Source organism: Channa argus, chromosome 5, assembly GCF_033026475.1.
Source record: "Channa argus isolate prfri chromosome 5, Channa argus male v1.0, whole genome shotgun sequence".
Classification (NCBI taxonomy): domain Eukaryota; kingdom Metazoa; phylum Chordata; class Actinopteri; order Anabantiformes; family Channidae; genus Channa; species Channa argus.
The window spans coordinates 28,087,931-28,107,892 of NC_090201.1; the positions used below are offsets into that span (position 1 = coordinate 28,087,931).

General features: G+C 42.2%; 1 protein-coding gene and 1 long non-coding RNA gene across 6 annotated transcripts in view; one reads left to right on the forward strand and one right to left on the reverse strand.

Annotated features, from left to right (window-relative positions):
* The window catches only part of grm7 (glutamate metabotropic receptor 7), a 210,948-nt gene that overhangs the window by 186,383 nt on the left and 4,603 nt on the right, over positions 1 to 19,962 (forward strand). For 3 of the 4 annotated variants that reach the window (XR_010914455.1, XM_067505108.1, XM_067505105.1), the window contains one exon: positions 14,062 to 14,308. Coding sequence is in view for 3 of the 4 variants with exons in the window: in XM_067505108.1 (XP_067361209.1) it covers positions 14,062 to 14,308 (247 nt within the window). In the remaining variant the exon portion in view is untranslated. Of the gene's footprint in view, positions 1 to 14,061; positions 14,309 to 16,034; positions 16,058 to 19,962 lie in introns of all 4 variants that reach the window. The other variant, XM_067505107.1, reaches the window with a different exon arrangement.
* The window catches only part of LOC137127743 (uncharacterized), a 41,764-nt gene continuing 22,250 nt past the window's right edge, over positions 449 to 19,962 (reverse strand). The window contains exon 3 of one of the 2 annotated variants that reach the window (XR_010914457.1): positions 449 to 13,785. This is a non-coding gene — a long non-coding RNA (uncharacterized lncRNA). Of the gene's footprint in view, positions 13,786 to 14,190; positions 14,331 to 19,962 lie in introns of those variants that run through there. The other variant, XR_010914456.1, reaches the window with a different exon arrangement.

Sequence of the window (19,962 nt, forward strand, 5' to 3'; positions counted from 1 at the left end):
GATGCACCGCCAAAACTAATTCATAAAGTTTATGAACAAATGCCACATGATCATAATTAACCTGAATGTGTAGTGTAGTACAATCAGGTCACAATAAAACCGACGCACAGTAAAATATTCCTCCCACCTAGAGTTTTATTTAATGTCTAAATTGTAACTGTAGCTGCTGAACGTCTGAGAATATTATTATATATTATATTATTATAGTCATGATTATTTACCCAGGCACAGATGTGACCTGTCTGAGGGCAAGACCACAGTGGGGTATTGAACGTTTGAATCACACCCAGGCACCGATATCTGCTGACTTAGGGACGGAGCCTGGGACAGAGTGACTCTTACATTTTAAGGTGATTTTGCTCAAACAAACAACAAAGGTCAAATTCTTATGAGTGTGAAGCAGAAGCATTAAGCCAGCAGGGGTTCTAATGTTGTGGCTGATCATGTTGGACCCAGTGATTTTGTAATATGGAAAACTGCAGAGGGAACAGTGTCCTTCTGTCCCTTTGATACAAAGCTGTTTGCTGCAGCCAGCAGAGACAGTTGCTGCATCCAGACGAAACAGGGGTGTGTAATGTGTGTTTTCTCTGATATCAATTCAATTGCTGACTCTTTGAGGTTTTAGCATAGAGAATGTGTGAGCGTTGAGTTCAGGGTCCCGGGTGACAAAAGCGAGATGAGGTGTGTTTATGTGAGAAAGGAAAAGTGACGCATGCAGCCTCTGTTACATCAACATGGTCAAAAGCTCCCAAATTCACGGGACGTTCTACAAAAAGTCAGACTGTTAGCTGCATTTGTTTGTGTGTTGTAAAGACGATATGATGGACACGACTGCTTTTATACACATGACAGGGTCCACTGTGATCTCCAGAGGAGACACAATTAGAGGACAGAGGTCTCTAATTTATTTGCATTCAAATACTCGTACACTGGTTTCCTGTGTCCTACATTTGTCATCTCACAGTGAATGGATGCAAATCTGCACCTCAAAATGCAGGAGAATATTTTGGATGAGCACAAAAACAAGCTCCTAGCAATTCATTCAATTCAATGCAACTTTATTTATTTAGCATTAGTTCACAACATTATATTTAAGGTTCTTTAAATATTAAACCAAGACTACATTCAATGATGTTAATCCAACAAAGTCACATGTTATGGTGAGATTCTCCTGCATGTGCTAAATGGAGCTGCTAGTTAAAGTGGTCTTCATGCTAATTAGCCACGTGTTGTTTTTCTGGTAGTTAGTCACATAGAGCTGGTGTAACAAGCTAATGCTTCAACTAAAAGCTCCTGATTAATTACCTACTTGACCCTTGTTGGCTGAAGACTACAAGAAATGTAGCAGGCTGGACAAACACATCCTCACCTTTCAATTGCACTTTTAGCAAAGATATTTCTGAATCTGCAAATAAGTTTTCAAAGTAAAATCTGGACCTGATGAAGTCAGAGCTATTATCTTTTCTGGATCTCAGGTGGTTTATGGACTTTTGGGAGATGAGCCCTGAGCTAAAAGAGACCAAACCAAACAATGTCAGGTGGTACTTTCAGTTTTAAAGAGGTCAAATGCTACGAGGGGAAAAAATAATAACATTTAAAAAAGGACCTGTAAAGAACTAGGTGTAGCCAGGTTGTCCTTAATAATCTTGACCTGAAACTTTAGATTCTATTAGCGTTGCTGTATCATGAATATATTATTCGGTTCAGGTTTATTACTTTAGCACCAAATCACACAAAGGAAAATCTCAAAGCACTTTACATTGTAACGACAGGACCCGACAGAATTACAGAGGAAACCCAGCAGCTCCCCCTGAGGAAGCACTGGGCCACGGTGCAAACACCCTGCAACAGGACAAAGCCTGAGGCTCACACATGAACAAAATCACAATATTTTACCGACTCTCTGTGGGAACAATAGAAATGAGGAGGTGACAATTCAACTGTTTTTTTTTGGTCAGTTCAGCATGAAACCTAAACTAAACCAAAGAAGTACAGACGACATTTCCCTAACAGTGCGTTGGTGCCAGAGCCCATTTCCTCCTGAATCCTTGTTTGAGACCAGCATCGTGTCTTTGTCCGAGTATCACCGCCTCCGTCTGTTTGTTTCAGCTTCTGAAGGTTCTCATGGGTTTTGTAGAGGCAGTGGGTCCAGCTTTCAGGGACATCGTACCAGTGCTGTAGCTGCTGCCTGTGGTCTCAGCAAAGACAAAAGAACGTGACCTCATGCTTGTTGCCCAGCTATGGAGCAGCTGAACATCTCCTGGGCTGCTGTGTTTCCAGGGTTCTGTTAGTCCTTTGGTGTTGAGCAGCTTCAAACATGTTCAATGAAATGACTGATCCTGTCCATCAGAGCACAGTCTAATTTCTTCTGGTGTCAATATATTTCTGTCCATCATTCTCTCGGCCTGTCACGTTTTATTTAGTTGCGGATTCCATTTACCAAAACTAAATCAGTCAGCGCTCAATGAAAATGTTTAATTTTTTTTTTGCAATTTTTAATGACCTTTCAGCAAACAAATCATAAGATTTAATTCACTTTGAAATACAATTTTGTTGATATAGCACCAATTCACAGGAGCGTAAAGAAACCGTTGCTGCATTTTAATATCATACAATAATTGAACCATAAATAACCATTTTATTTTAGCTGAAAACAGCTCTGCATCAACATGTCTGTAACCAGCATTATAACAAAAACCTGAGATGACTCGCATCGTATTTTTTATATTGTTTTTCGTAGATATTATTAGAACAGGAGTGTGATACGAACCCTTTTCACAAAGCTTGGGACCCACTGGCACATCGTGGCTGCAGTGATCGTAAAAGTGGGGCAGATTCCTGATGTTACTTTTAAATACACCTGATGACTAGTTTCCACAGACGTAGAGAGAAAAGAGCTGCAGCATGTGTTACAGCATCCTGGACTGTGTGTGTGTGTGCGTGTGTGTGTGTGTGTGATTTATATGATGTCTGACAGAAATGAGAACATAAATGCAGGCAGACTGCAGAGAAAGACTGAGAGCATTGGACCTTTTATCACAGGGTGTCAGTTTGCAGCAGCAGCAGCTCCAAACTCAACTTCTAACATTGTCAATCTTCAGTTGCTCACTGACTATGGAAACATCTGCTCCACTTTTAATTAACCCAGAACCACAAGAAAGACGAACCTGTCTCATGCTACAGCTTAAGGTTTCTATACAACTCCACCGCAAACACCAATAGGTTTGTAGCATAACAACATAAAATACACTGAGACTGAATCAGATCATCTATTTTAGTTTCTGCCAAAACATCAGACATTACTCTGAAGACTTTGTACTGTTTCTTAAGCACACAGCTGCACTCTGCAACACCTGGGAACACACACACGTAGAATTAGTGGTCATCATTGCTTAGAACTGTAAAAATATGCAGAGACATCTGTAGTGTGAATTGATGTTTTTTCCTCATGTACGTGAATAATAATACAGATAAGTAAATGTCATAACTAAAGCAAAGCACCGATTTCAGTTCAGATGTTTGTGTTCTGTTTTCAACCCGCCTCCGTTTCCCAAAGTAATTCCATTGTTTACTGAATTAGGGTTTTAACATGGAAACATTATTAAAACGCTAATTGGAAGCTGGGCTAACCCACCCCCCATCAGGTCACATCACATGAGCGGCTCTGTGGTGTCAGATCGACCTGCTGTCCTACACAGAGTAATCTGCTTAAACTCAGCCATCAACATCTTCTCCCAGACTTTCTCTAACATACATCAACTACGTGTGTGTGAGTGTGTGTGTGTGCAGCCTTTTCAGCTCTTAATAAGCGAATAATAAGCTCAGTGGAAGACTCACACACACACACACAGCATCTCACGACTGTGATTGAGAAAACACTGAAGCTAATGTTTCTTTTCATTATTAATCCATCGGCTGATTATAGGAGCATCATCATTCTGTGCAGAAAATGTCAAAATGAAAAAATGTCCATCACAGAGGCGACGTCTTCACACAGAGATTAATAATGTCATAAAACAGAATAATACAATAGTGGAGCAGGAATTAGAGACTGACTGAAAGTTTGAAACAACATTAGAAGATGATACTATGATAATGAGAACACTGGTTTAACGTTTAGAGCTGTAAATACAATCAGATGAAAGCTGATCTATTGTCTGATGTCCATCTTTTGTTCCCAAGAATCCAATAAATCAGCTCTACGGACCCAATACTTAGTGAAGGCTGTCGTATAGCAGTGGTAGAAAGTAAGTACATTTACTCATTTAGAGGTTTGAGGTACTTCGTGTACCAGTTTATGTTACTATGTAGCTGTACTCTTTACATGAAAAACACTAAAGGTTATGAACACACACACACACACACAGCCTGACACATGAAGCAGCATTATGATTAATGACATGGTCAAATATAGCTGCTGTGTGTGTGTGTGTGTGTGTGTGTGTGTGTGTGGTATAGGAGCTCCAGCAGAGACTGGGAGCATGGGGCTGTGCTTGGAGGAGATTTAAAGACTGAACCTGATATTGAAAGTGTCTCTCCTGAAGGAGGGAATGTGGGGAGGTCAACAGGAAATAATCCACATCTCTCATCTTTTCATTTTCCCACGCTCGACTGACGGACCGCTGAGTTTTTCCGATGTGTCCAAGCTTCAAGGGCTGTGATCGGAAAACTGCAGGTGATGGTGCTGCAGCAACACCCAGGTTTTTCTGCAGGTTAATCATCCTGTCAAATATGTAGCTGTGTACACTGTCCACACTGTGCACAGCCGGCTGAGGTGTCACTGTTGGGCACTTCATTTAAATAAAGGGTTAAATAAAGGTTCCTGAACGGTGATGAACTGGTTGAACTGTGCAAACAAAACAGTCAAATTCACCTCAATTTTCCTCTTCTGACTCTCCAGTCTGTGTTTTGCAGCTTGTGTGATGTGCTTTTATTCTGATGGGCTGTGCAGAACGTTGTGGAGCTTAGCAGATGGTGGAAGAGCAGAGCAGAGCAGGGAGGAGGAGCTGGGTGGAGCAGAGTGCATTGACTTGGAGATGTTAGCACTGACGACCTGACGTTCAGAGGGATTCATGCAAACCCTTATGTAAATGTTGCATGTGACCAGTATATAAATGAAACTTTCCACACACAAAAAAATATTGCTTAAAATATTAAAATGTTCCCCATGTTGCAGCCCATGAACACCCACACAACTTGTGCAGCAACACAAACATCTGTTTTTTCCAAAAGTAACACAGTTAGTTGGAGCAGCTGACGTGTACGTATCACAACAGCAGAACTGATGAAGTAAACGTTTGTTTTGCTGCAGAAACCGTGCAAACGAATGAGTCTCCACTTGGAGTCGTTTGGACGTTAATGAGGAGCTGCTCTGCTAAAATAAGTTCTCATCGTGAGCACACACTTTCATTTTTCCCTGCACAAACTAATCAAACAGGTGCCAACTTCAAAGAGGCACAAACTGAGATACACAGTTGGTCCTGTTGGTTAAATATTTGAATTTTCATCTTCTCTTTTTTTCCCCCCTGATAAAACAAAGCACTTTCAGTTAGTGGGGAGACGTCTCCTGGATGTTAATGTGTGAACACCTGGGAGCTATGCAAACACATCTGTGGGTGGTGGAAGTGGACACATGTTGGACAAAGCTGTCACGCAGAATGCAGACACACAGCATTCAGCTCAGTTTAATGTCCACTGTCATGTTTCAGAAGTTGACTGAACATGATTAGAGGATAAACTGCAAATGATGGAGCTGATTACACAGATGTTTCTGATCTGGGCTGCTCACCTGCAGCAAACATCTCTGTGATGTGGTTTCGTCATATTTAAGCTCTTTGATGGACAGTTATTGACCCACAGATTGTATTGCATGTTGTGTATCTCAGCTCCGTGTCTGCCTGCACATTCTGCATGTTTCTCTCCAGTTACAGGCAGAGCTTCCTCCTTAGTGATGTTTTTAGTTGTACTGCTTCAGCTGCCCACCCCCCCTTCTTGGTCTTGCATGTGGTCTTAGGGAGACTTTGGAGCGTTAGATGGAGTCGCACCAGGTGGTCTTCAGGATGCACCGCAGGCACCTTATGCTGGAGGTTGTGTAGATGATTGATGCATCTCTACAGACAAGTACAAGTGTCTGCTTCAGAAGATTAGTGTAGGCGGCGGAGGCGTGAACAGTTGTGGATTGTGGTTGATGTCACAGGCCTTCGCATGCTGCCCAAAAATCTGGAGTATGGATTTGAGTGGTTAATGTTCTGTTGGATCAACGGACAGTTTAACACAAGACGTGTTGTACTGACAGTTCAGGAACAAACTGTATTTATATCTTCTTGTGTGATAGAACTAGAACCTAATTTGTAAGAAACCAGATTAATCATCATTAACAACAACAACTGTTGAGTTTCTTTGAGGAGCAGGCAGTGGACAGACTCCTGGAGGAAAGATCACTAAGTGAAGATCAGGTCTAGAAATCTCCAGAATCTCTAGTCCTGCTGCACAATGCTCTGAACATTAACTGAAGGTGAACTGCTTGTTGCTCAGTTGCACAGAACCTCAAAGATTTTGTTCTAACACTGGCTTTGGGCTGAGACCAGCAACTCTTTGCAGACACTGATCGCTGCAGAAACATTTAAACTGAGGACACATAGTAGTTTCACTGACAACATTTAAGCAGGTCGGCCGTGTTTGTTTCCAGAATAAACAGAAAGTAAAGAACCACAGAGGATTTCACCAAAATTAGAAGCGACTGATAGAATCTTCCCTGGACACTTGATACTCAACATGTGTTTCCTTTGTAGATAAAAGATGGAGAGACACTGCTCTGAGATTAAAACCTCAGTGTTTAGTATTTTCTGAGTGTGTTTACCACAAACCGTGTGATCTCGATGTAAGACTGCACAGATGTGCTGGACGCTCCCTCGAGGACATGACTTTGTGCCTCAGGTGTGTGAGCTCAGCCACATTGCCAGAGGTTAAACCTCAGTCAGACTTCAGAGCAATAAAACCTCAACGTCAAACTGCAGTAAAAATGTCCCTTCGTCTGCATGATCCTCGTCATAGTGACGGGTACGGTGCTTGTGGGTAAATGGCCGTAGCCATCAGCTGAGGAAATCTCCATGTTCACTGTTGTCAGTTCTTATCTGGCCAGTGTCTAACGTCACACTTTGCTGTACTCTCGATGTTTTACTTTAATATGTGATGTGGCAGGAAATACTCATAGCCTCAGGCGCAGGATTCAGCTGAACCCAAACTTCCGGATCCACACAGACCCAGAGGTGCTGTTCAGTGGACAGATATGAAAGACTTTATCAGTTGTGACCAACCGGCTGAGAGAAGCAGCAGATCAACTCTGATAGTCGCCTGAGGGTTTTTTTGGACACCCAGTGTTCATGTGTCATTAGACTGTGGAACCACCTGTGGACTGACAAGTGAAATGTACAGGGATGTGGCCTTTGTTAACGACAGTCTGTCTCTGGTCATTGTTGTGGTCTTTTCTGTCTGTTGTGGAAGTTTCCTGCTGGTTAGAAGAAAGCCCAGTTCTGGGAGTCATAGTTAGTCAGTTGGACCTGATGAAAGTTTTCTGATGAGGTGAAACATCTTCAAGCTAGTCCATTGTGAGAACCATGGACTGAACGACGAGACTCCTAACGATGGAAACCTGCTCAATCTGAGCAATGTAAGACTCAAGGAATCATGACTCATTTCTCACAGAACTTATTTAAAGCCACACTGTGAGGAGTCGCCACAGTCCGGTGATGTCACTCTGCTCGTCATTATTAGTCATCTTGTAATTTGTTACACACAGTTTCAAACCCGGCTCAGATGAATATATCTGAAGTCATTCTGTGTCGTCACTGTCACAGTCTCCTCACACAGTCATAAACTGCTCTTATCCTCTCTCGTACTTTTCTGTGTCATTGCTCACCTACAGTCCCTCCTCTTCCATCCATCTCTCTCCGCATTTTTCTCAGACATCTTTTTTTGTCATAAACTACTCGAGGCCTTCACCATCAATCTTCGCTTGCTGTCTTAAAAACTTTCACACCTCTCTTCTCTCCTTTTTCTCTCTTCCATCCATCATTTACACCTCTCTCTCTCTCTCTCTCCATACCTGGGTCTGCCCCCCTCATTCTGCTGCTGTCTCGTCCCACTTAACCTTTTGTCCCTGCTCTCCCACTCGTCTCTCCTCCTCCTCCTTTGTCTCTTTCACTCGGCGTACAGCGTCTCTGCCCCGTCATCCTGTCACCTCCTTTGCTTTTTCTTCTCGTCATCACTTCGATCCTTCAGTTACGGTGTTTTATTGGGTTTGTTCTGGTCCTGGTTGGTCGTGTCTCCACTGTTCCCTCATCACATTGTCCTCTGAGCAGGTGAAATCCATGTTCTTTTGGGTTACGGTGTGTTGACTCCGTCTAAATCTTTCCACTGTTTCCCTCTGAAGTCTTTTAACAGTGTGTTTTGGATCATCGCTGCAATATGAAGCTCCTCCGCGTTAGTTTCGCAGCATTTCATTCTACGTTTGCAGACAAAATGCTTTGAACATTTGATCAAATTTGTGTTTTATTTGTTGAAATACATTTATCTTCATTTATTTATGATGATGTGAAGCACTTTGGTGAACCGGATGTGCTACATAAACACATTTGATTTATGTTGTACTAAACCTTCTCTCCTCCTTCCCCCAACTACTGTTGTAGTTTCTACTCAAGTCAGTCTGCTCTCAGCAGGAAACCCATCTGAAAGCGTCACTTTGGGCCCTTAGGGGCATCTGCTGCTTGTGTGTACTTCAGGGACAAGGTCTGCTTCAGCAGGAACAGCTCACATTAGTGCAACTTGTGTGAACGCTTCAGCACTTTTCTAGTTTTTCTGCATAAATATGAACTAAAACATGATCAGATTTTTACACAAGTCCTGGAACCCAATTAAACACGTAAGTCAAAAATGTAAAATCAAGTAAAATCCATAATTTAAACCAACATATTTTAAATGCTAACATAATTGCTGTGATATAAAAAGTGCATTATTTTATTCTTAAATGTAGTAAGTAGTGAAGTAAACATACTCTGTTACATCCCACTACTGCAGAGCAAGTAAATAATACATATTTATATATTGTTTTTATCCTTGAAACCCAACCAGAGATTTAATTTGGTGCTTCCTCTCTGCTTCCAGTCTAAATTTACTGCAGCTACTGAATTCTAATAATGCACACAAATAAAGGAATCCTTGACCTACGCCTGACCTACACATGCATATATGCACAGCAGTATTACATTAGTCATCTGCTGTTGGAACAGGACTGTGTGTGCTCGGGTCAGCAAACACAGGTTCCCTTTATGGAAATTCAACCCAACATCCATAAAGCATATGCAGAGCTGGTGGAGCTGCAACGGAAACCACTGAGCCATAAAATATCATGCACGTATTCATGCGAAGCCCCCGCTGCACTTTCAATATTCTACTTTCGTCTCCAGGCTTTAGTCAAACACACAGTGAGGCGGCTTTGTTGTGGTTCTACAGGAGATGGACAAATAGGAGAAAACGTACGTCATGACTTACTGCCAAATCTACAAAAGCCAATTCTGTGTCTCCATTCAATTTACACATAAAACTGCAGGGGAACCAGCAGGAATCCAAAAGAAAAACCGCAAAACACAGGAAAACATCAGCAGGAGACGATGACCTTCCACATCATAAACCTCATGCTTTTTCTGAGCTTGGACAGTTTCTCTTTTTAATATCAACATTCTTCTGCAGTGACTGGACCATCGGCCACAGCAGCTGTTTGTCTCCATTTTCTTTACATTTGGTGAAAATCTGCCACGTTAAATGGAAACTGTGCCGACTGCTGAGCAAATGAAAACTAAACTGGATTCACTTTTCTCCTCTACTCTGCTGTGTTATGACTGCAGTCCACATATCACAGATGTCTTTAAAGCAGAGCTTCCTCCATCTAATCTCTTTTGTCTCGTTTTTCGCACATCTGGCTTTGGCTTTTTCACCTGTGCAGAAGCCAGATATTTGAGGAATCCTTTAAACTCTAGAAGGTTCAGATTCCTTACTTAGATAAATGTTCTGCTACCACAAAGTAAAATTGCATTCAAAATGTAATTCAATAATAAAATTAAAAGCTTCCACTACTAATTCTTCTTGGAGTTTCTGCCTGTCGCTTGTGGATTTGGCCCCAAACACAGATGACAATGGATCAGGAGGCTGACATCCCCTGTCCTCTTGTGGAGCCTTTTCAAACCTTCTTTGCTCACAGATTTACTTCGTGCTTGTGACATTTTTTATTTTTCTCCCATCAATATTTTTCATGTTTACAATTCACCACAGAGAGAAGCTGATGTGAGTGGAAATATTCCACAGTCAGCCTGATTTAGTTCTGTTGCGTAACGGTTTTAACTGTGGTTGTTTTGCTCTACATGAGGCCAAATGCTTTGCTGCTCTGTCCCTGATTTGACTGAGAGAGACCCAACATGATGGACAATGAATCAGAACCAGAACTGTTGCTGACAGTAAATTTTCCCAGTTGAACTGAGTGGCAGTTTTCTCTCCTCCCACACCGGCTCATATCTGTCACGGCTCCAGAGCGCCGTCAGAACGAGTCCTCCCCCATTTTAGAGATCCTGGGGACATCTAATTAATGGACTTTGTTTACACCCACACGCCGGCGCTCCACGGAGACACTTCGTCACACCAACTCTTCAAACACTGAAGATGAGAGGAGATACAAAAGCGCCTGATGATGTGAGATATGTACAGACTCTGTCTTTAACAACAGTTAACTAATGGAAGTGTGTCTTTGAAATCAGATCAAAACAAGTCTGCAGCTCGTGGACGTTTCACTGAGGTGTAAACTGGATCAAACGCGGCCGAGCTTTGATCAGTTCATTGTTCTTTGTGTCTGCTCGTGTTTCAGTGCAGGACATTACAGAACAGAGGTTTCGGGCATTTCTATATTTAAACAGTTTAACATGAACAAGTCGACACTGAGACTCAAGGCTGATAGCCGACAACTGAAACCTGGGGCCTCAACATTTAATGCCTAAAGCAGGGACATAGTCTATAACGCCAAGAGTTCTCATAGGGAGGTAGTTGGACAGGAAACAGAACTCTGTTACAGACTTTCAAGCATGAGAATGTTTGCTGATCCCTGGCTCATCCTGTCCATGGGGTCCTCGGGCAAGACACTTAACCCCAGGTTGCTGCTGCTGAGGGTCAGGCCAACAAATTGCATGGCAGGCCAACAAAGTAAGCATGTAAAGCGTTCGGCACAGATGAATAAAGCGCAGTGTAAGTTCAGACCATTTACCTTTTATGTACTTGTCTCTATTTTGTACAAGTTTCTCCTTGAGAGAAGCTGCAACTCAAACTTCAGTTCACACTCAAATTGAACGAGATATTCGCTCCTAAAAGTGTTTTCCGAGTCTCACTCTACTGACCAATCAGAGAAGAGGAATTATTTCTGCTTGATTAGAAAGTTTTGTAGCATTCATAATTATTGTAATTTGATAACTATGACTAGTTAAAGGGGCTGTGCAGAGTGTGGTGCAGATTAATGAGGGAAGTAAAGTTGTTTCAGAGCAGAGCAGACTCATTCAAAGCCTCGTTAGCGGTGGCTACGCTTACGTTCTAACTTTAACCAAACAAATACTGAATATCATTGGTTTCAACTGACACCAAAAAAAACTGTGATAAAATATTTTGCCAAATCATTGAGGATTATACAGCACGTGTCTCTTATTTCACAGATTAGTCGTATTGACTGAATGAAGGACATGGTGAGGCCTCCCTGCAGCTACACACTGATTTGTCTATAATCCACTAAAGAAATTCCGAGCAGCTTTCTGTAGGAAGAAACGCACAACAGTCAGTGATTAATAACAATTAGTTCTGGTTTCAGTGTCGACTTAAATGTGAGCTGAGCTCTTTGAATTGATTAGAGGTGGTCATAATCAGAGACGTGCTGTCTGCAGGGACAAGCAGGACGTATTCAGAGTGATATTAACCAAAGAGGATTTGAACCGGCTGCCACTGCACGTGTAACACACGTCATTCATACTGACAGGGAGTAAAAATCCACATCATTTCTTCTTCTCAGTCTCATAACTCCTGTTTCTGTAAGAACAAACCATGGGGCGACTGTGGTAGAGCAGTCATCCACCAACCCCGCAGTTGTCGGTTCAATCCCCGGCTCCTCCGGTCACATGTTGAATTGTCCTTGAGCAAGACACTGAACCCCAACTTAGTTGAGTGTTGGCCAGCTGCATAGTAGCTGCCCCATCGGTGTGTGTGTGTGTGTGTGTGTGTGTGAGTGTGAGTGTGAATGGGTGGTAGCTTGAGTACCAATAGGTAGAATAGTGCTATTAAGTGCATTTACCACATTTAATACCTTGTTAATTTGACTTTGTTTCAACTGTCCCTGAGCTGTCATACCTGTGATCCAGGTGTGAAATGTAGAGTCGAGAGTCAGATCCTCAGTGAGGATACTCTATAAATAATTTCAACAACTTTAGTTTTGTTTTAACGTCACAATCTTGAGTAAAAGTTGTCATGTTGCTAACTAATATGAAAATGGATTTTATGTTACTGCAACAATTAATTCGACCCCATCTCCACAGATTCTGTGTGGCCTTGGGATTTATTATCATAAAAACCTAACGTGCATCACAATTTTGTTTTAGAAAAACCGTTAATCAGGGATTTTAAGTTGCAAAAATCACACAAACATCCCCAACTTCCTGAAGGGATGATAAGTTAAATGTTTTCCTTCAAATTGTCCGTAATGTGCTTTTAAAAAGTTTGTATAAACCTGCTTTTAAACTCTCACAAAGCTACAGCTAAAATCTGTTAATCTGAATTTAATTTTTCTTCTACAGAAACAAATATTTGACGCCTGGATTAGGTGGATACTGCCTCTGTAATACACGTTCACCCAGTGTCAACATCTGTCAAACCTCTTAAGTGTATTGTTCAGCTATGATTTTTACATCAATGAGGGGTTCACAATATTAGGAACAACTGAGTGTTGACAGCTAGCAGCTTAGTTTTGTTAAGCCCGAGTCTTAAAATGCTTAAAGTAAGTGTAGCTCAGGTTTATACTTTCAGTACAGTTCCAGCACCTGGAGAAGTGGGAATGTTCAAAAAGGTGAAATGAATGTACTTTCTGAATGAGAAGAGAGAGCTCAGGATGATGAATCACCGCAGGTCCGTTTGGTCCTCGTCAGTGTTTCTGATAAACACTGGACCTCACAGGAGACGTCTCTTCTACTGAAGAAGATAGATGATTCACTTAACCTTGCTTTTGTCCAGCTCTCAGCTTAATCTACGATCTCGCATAGTCTCTACTGTCTGATAGCAAAAACCCAATAAGATCAGGTCTGTACTTTCTCCTCTGATCACCAGTCGTGCTGCATCAGGCCTTTTACTCGAAAAGAGGAGGACGAGTCCTGATTAAAGTGTCTTCCTCATCATTTTCTGCTTTCTGTTGTTTTTCCTCTTATCTACTCTCAGTAACCAGTTAACATCTTAGCTGGCTCTAAAATAATGTGCACAAACACAGTAAAACCTGATCAGATGTGATAAGAGGGAGAATTCTCACTATGTTTCTATTTTATCTGATGTTTGATCATATCACTGCGCTGTTGTCTTATCACACAGATTTATATCAATGGGTGTGTTCATGTGGTGATTAGTGTGATTTCAACTCTGCATCTGTGGAAAGAGCTGAAGAAGGGATGTGATGCTCTGATGATGTTGTAGTGGTTTTCCTGGGAAACTCGTCTTCGTACTCTGAAAGACAAACAATAACTATGATGTTTCAGACACCTGTTCGAGATAACAATCATGTTGAACTTTGTTAGAGGGATTAAACGACACACAAAGGACCAGAGGAGGAAGTGTAGCAGAAGAACCAGTTTTATTCCGACGCTAACCAGTTAACTCGGCCTAATCCTCAGCTGTGGTGTAGTGGTCCTCTACAGTCCCGGCGATTCTCCTACAACTTATCATGACACACACAGGTTATAGCCATGTGAAACAACATATCTTGTCTGTGTTTTTCCTCAGCTGTACATCCAGACAACCACACTGACCATCTCCATGAACCTGAGTGCGTCCGTGGCCCTCGGGTTGCTCTACATGCCCAAAGTCTACGTCATTATCTTCCACCCAGAGCTCAACGTCCAAAAGAGGAAGCGCTCTTTCAAAGCCGTCGTCACAGCTGCCACCATGTCGTCCCGACTCTCCCACAAGGCCAGTGACCGACCCAACGGAGAGGCCAAGACGGAGCTGTGTGAGAACGTCGACCCCAACAGTAAGTACCAAGCTCAGTGATGCTGAGGAGGAGACACTGCGTGTTATCTTCACAGTGCAGTAACATATTTACTGTATTTAATGAAGTATAAAGCTGGACCAGAAATCAATAGAAAAGTAATAGAGCATGTTATTATTTTACTCATCCAACCATGTTGATTTCACCGTACTTCCTTATCTGAGGAAGATACAGGTCCTGTGCAGCGGTTTGTTGATGTGCAGTAACTAATCTATACAGAGAGAGCTTCACTTTAGCTTAAATCAAAGCTAATTTACTTCCAGATCTGTGTTGTTTATGCTTCTCCATCCAAGACCTCATCAAAATCTGAACTTTTCCATCTTTCCAACTTGCCTTGGCCACTTTTTAAGACACAAAACCTCAAACATATTGTAAGGTGTTATGAATTTTATGTTGCACAATAGAACATAAAAAGCTCTTGATCCTGTGTTAACTACATTTAACCAAAATCCCATTTAGAAAGTCCAGAGACGTCAGGGTGAGTGAACCAGAACTGCATAAATGCTACATGATTTCTGGGTTTGGAACTCTATACAGAAAAGGTCTAAAATATTGTTTCTACTTCTTTCCTTGTCCTGGAAGGTGATGCACTGAATTGAGCTGAGGATATGATATGGGTTCTTCAAAGGGTTAGTTTAACATCTTTTCTTGTGGAGAGGTAAAAAGACACAGTTCAGACAAAGAAGCAGCATCAATCGGAGTATCTGACCCTCAGATAGAGACTAGAAGAGCTGTCACCTAAATGTTAAACTATTCCTTTAAAAAACGTGTCCAGCGTGTTATTTTACACGTGCAGCAGCTTTTCGTTTGCCTTTGAATAAGTTGCTCCATTCTGCTTATAATGTTTATGTATGTGATACCATTAACCCGCAACTGCCCAATAAGATCTGCAAGAAATGTAATGCTGCCTGAAATCATATCAACATACTTAGGAAATGTTGATTAGCACGTCTGCCAAATGACTCTGAATGTATCAGTTAATGTTCCCATTTTTCCCCCTGGTGTTTATCACCCTGCCAAACTAAAAAAGCACAGGAATCATAGACCAGGCAGCAGTTGCATTTCTTAACGCTGAAGCTTGAAATGTAAATTAGCACATAAACATTATTTTTGGGGTTGATTCTCATCTGTAGTAATATCATTATGGGGCACAGTCATTGATGTTAATCTTCAGATAATTAAAGATATATTACCATCACAATTAGTGCACAACTTATGAGAGAAAAAGTATAAAGACCGTCTTTAATGACCTCTACTTCACAAGCCCCAAATTCTAATGTGCAGCCACAAATTTAATTTTTTATGGCCAATAGGATGCGTGTAAATTGGATGAAAGAGAGATGTGTATGTAGAAAAGTTGAGTATTCCATTACAACATTTTATGATGTAAAAGCAGGATCATATTAAATGTTACGATGGCATATTGGGCTCCAGTATGAATCCCTGTAATAATCAATCATATTTGGTGCTACGCATCAAGAGCACAGAACAAACATGCAAACCACCACTTTTCCTTAAGGTGAAAGGAATCAACATTTGCACTTCTGCTTCACAGGAAACAAGAACTGTAATAAAGGAAAATCTCTGAAATACAAAGTGCACAAATTGAAATTACATGGCAATGTGATCAAATTACCACCTTGCTGTGGGATTCCCATCGGGGGTCTCTGGGACAACTCACCAAATAATGTTTTTCTCCCCCTGACAGGCTAATTTCATAATTTATCAGAGGTAAGAGCAAATTAATCTTCTCCTTCTGCTTTGCTGTCCTGACCTTGATCCATTTTTCTTATGGAAGTTTGAGGAGAGAGAGAGATGAGAGGAATATGTTTCAGTGGGAGAGAGCAGGGAGCGTGTGGAGGGAATGTTAAGTGTAGGTTCACAGCTCTTTATCGCCATCTTTCAATTGGCTCATAACTTTTACATGAGGAGGGAGAGGAGAGCATAATATGACTGACTGAGTGGCAGATTAACAGTTGTTCTCTGGTGCTGCCTGCATGCTATTCTGAGTGGCACTTCAACGGTACTTTTGACCCCCAGGACCTCAGATTTTACTGCACTGCTCCAGCCTCATCAGAACATAAACTGGGGATGCTGGGAAACCATTTACTCAGCAGCGTGAGTGACACCATAACAAGTACACAACCCACACTGAGATATTTCACTGGCGACTTGCATAGGCGGCTACAGTGCTACAGCAGGGCCAGACAAACACGTTACCCAAGTACGACAGTAAGCAAACGTGTTCTAGTTCAAAGACGGCGCAGTAAGTACATCAGCAAAGCTGGGGACACACCTGAAGACTAGCAAAGACAGTCAAGGACAAGACAGTTTACATAAAAAGACTATTTCCACCAACTATCACAGATTTGTAGTCTGACAGTCTGAAAGCAGCACACGTGGAACGACAACACACCTAATGACTGAAAGCCCTAGAAGCACATTCACCCCGAAATCTCGCTGGAGCAGGAAATTCTCGCGTGTTCTTGTGCCAAAACAAAACACAGCAGCAACTGGGAAGTTAACAATTTGTGTGTTAAACAACAAGAGACGGGGAAAAAAGCAGCTAAAATTTGAACGTAAAGAATTGGAAAGACTTTATTGTCATTGCACAATACAGGACTACAGAGTCTCCAGAGGGAAAAGAAGGTAAAAGAGCTTCGTAAAACAAAGCTACATTCAAGCCTCAGGTGTGACGTCATCACTCACTGATACCGGTTGTAACTATAACACGTTTAAACAGGCAGAGGAACTCAAGGCTTCAAAGCTAGATTCTTTACAAAGCAAACAGTTAATGACAGTGTGTAATCCGCCTTAAGACAATGCATCGCAGTTTAAAGGCACCGCAGCAAGTACGACAGGAAGTGAATGTGTCAGCGTTGAATCCAAAGTGAAACTGACTTAGTGAAGAAAGCCTGGCGTTCGTGGACACTGTGTTTAAATGCTACTTGCAGTGAAAGTCTGTGTGCAGAGACAAAGCTGTGGCTGTCTCATCGACATTGTAGGGACTTTAAAGCTCAGCCCATTTTACTCATGGTAGACTGGACAGAGCAGTAGTGGACTGGATCCATGTTGGCAGCCTGCAGCTCATTCAGGGCTCCCTGAAGACCAGCAGAGCCATCTGTCGGCCCAGGACGATCACACAACCCCCGCCCCCTCATTTCTCACACCATTTCTCTCTTTTTTCCACCTTCTCACTCAGCCTCAGGTGTGCTGCTTTTCCCCTCACGATTTTTTAAAAACCCTCTCCCTTTTCAATTTCGCTCTCATCTCTTCCTCACCTGCTGCTGCCGTCCCCTCCCCTCTCCCCCCCCTCTCCCCCCTCTCTGTCTCCAACAGTAATAGCCCACAGTCACTTAAGATGGCTTCATCCCTGCTCCTCTGCACTTACGGCCCTCTCTGCTCCTACAGCTGATTCCCTGACAACAAAGCGTCTTTCTCTCACATTCTCCTGACTCTAGCTGCTCTTCAAAAGGCCAAATCTCTCTGATTCCTCTCTTATATGGCCTCTCTGCCATTTTCCAAAACCTGGTTCCTTACACAACAAAGGCCTCTCTATATCTCTTAAAACTCATATAGCCCTGGCTTCAGCCTTACAAGTACGACTTTCCTTTCTTGGCCTTGCCCTCAGTGCCTGCACTAGGAAAATACTTGTACCACCATTCGTTTCTCTGGGGATTAGGCTGTGCAGCAATTCTACGCATGAAAACATGTTTTGAGAAAGAATCTCAGTCACTTCTTGATTTTTCAAAATATGTGACAATTAATAAACCACAGATGTTATAAAATGGTCCCCAAAGCCTGTTGTGTCTAAACATTCCACCAGCAGAAGATGCGTCTTTTTATATGCTAATCTTCTCTTCTCCGTAAAGTTTGCCCTTTGAGTGTTTCAAGTCATGTTATAATAATTTGTGACATTTTCTGAAACATTTATAAATAACAGCTGTTACTTGCGAGTATGCAGCACGGAGTTTAACTTCACACATTTAACTTTTTTGTTATTTGTCATTATTTATCTCATCAAATTCAAATGGCTGTCACAGTAACAATTACTGTCAATCCAATCAATTCAGCTCGTTCCTCAGGCAGCCTGCTGCACTGTGATGTATAATAGGAGTCTTGATTGGACATTTGACCCTGTCAGACTCTTAACTGGCTGCTTTCTGTGAAGGAGACACATTGAGACAAAGTTCGTTTGCAAACTGGGCCGTTCTCTTTTATATCTTTGTGCAGTGATGGATGACTGGCTTTTGGTTTGAAGCCACTTGTCACTGAATCAACACAGAGGGCCAAGTGGTCACCGGTAGAAAGGAGGGGGGAGGCAGAGCTGCAGGGGGGAGATAGAGAGGTGGTCATAACTAAGGGAAACACCACGGGTGATACCTGCTTTCTCTTCTCATTTAATGTCTGTGCGACACGTACCTCAAGTTGACCTTCAAATGAGGCAGTGCAAAGAGAGTTGGTGGAATTTTAGTCAGAGTAAAGCACCAAGCACTAATGAAGCATTCAGTCCATACTCACTTGGACGGTAATGCCTCTGTTCAACCCTGTCCCCTGCAGGATAACATCTGTTAACATGATGAAGATATGTTGCCAAGTCATAAGTACAGTGCATCCAGTATTTGTGCTTAACTTTTTCCACATTTTGTTATGTTACAGCCTTATTTCAAAATGGACCAAAGTGAATTATTTTCATCCAAATTCTACAAACAATAGCCCATAATGACAACGTTTCCCCACCTTTGCTTAATACTTTGTTCAAGCACCTTTAGCACCATGCAGTACCTCTCAAGCTCCATCAGGCTGGACTCAAGGACATTCACAGAGTTGTCCTCTATCCTCTCCTTTGTCATCTTGGCTGTGTGCTTAGGGTCGTTCTCCTGTTGAAAGATGAATCATTGCCCCAGTCTGAGCTCCAGATGCTCTGGAACTGGTTTTCATTGAGGATGCAACATTGCTGCATTCATCTTTCCCTCCATCCTGACTAGTCTCCCAGTTCCTGCCTCTGAAAAACATCCCCACAGCCTGATGCTGCCACCACCACGCTTTACTGTAGGGATGGTATTGGCCAGGTGTGAGCGGTGCCTGGTTTCCTCCAGACATGACACATTCAGGCCACAGAGTTCAATGTTTGTTAATTCAGACCAGAGAATTTAGTTTCTTATGGTCTGAGAGTCCTTCAGGTGGGCTGTCATGTGCCTTTTACTGAGGAGTGGTGGCCAATCTACCACTCAGGGCTGATTGGTGAAGTGCTGCATAGATGGTTGTTCTTCTGGAAGTTTCTCCTCTCTCCACAGAGAAATGCTGGATTTCTTTCAGAGTGACGATCGGGTTCCTGGTCACCTGACTAAGGCCCTTCTGTTTCGATGGCTCAGTTTAGCCTTCCGGCTGGCTCTAGGTCTTGGTGGTTCCAAACGTTTTCCATTTATGGATGATGGAGGCCACTGTGCTCATTGGGACCTTTAAAAGTGCAGACACTTTTCTGTGCCCTTCCCCAGATCTGAGCCTCCATACAATCCTGTCTCTGAGGTCTACACACAAGATTCAAAGATTCAAAGTGTTTATTGTCATATGCACAGATAGAACGCATCCCTTTCCCTTTACAATGAAATTCTTACTTTGCCCTCCACTCTGAA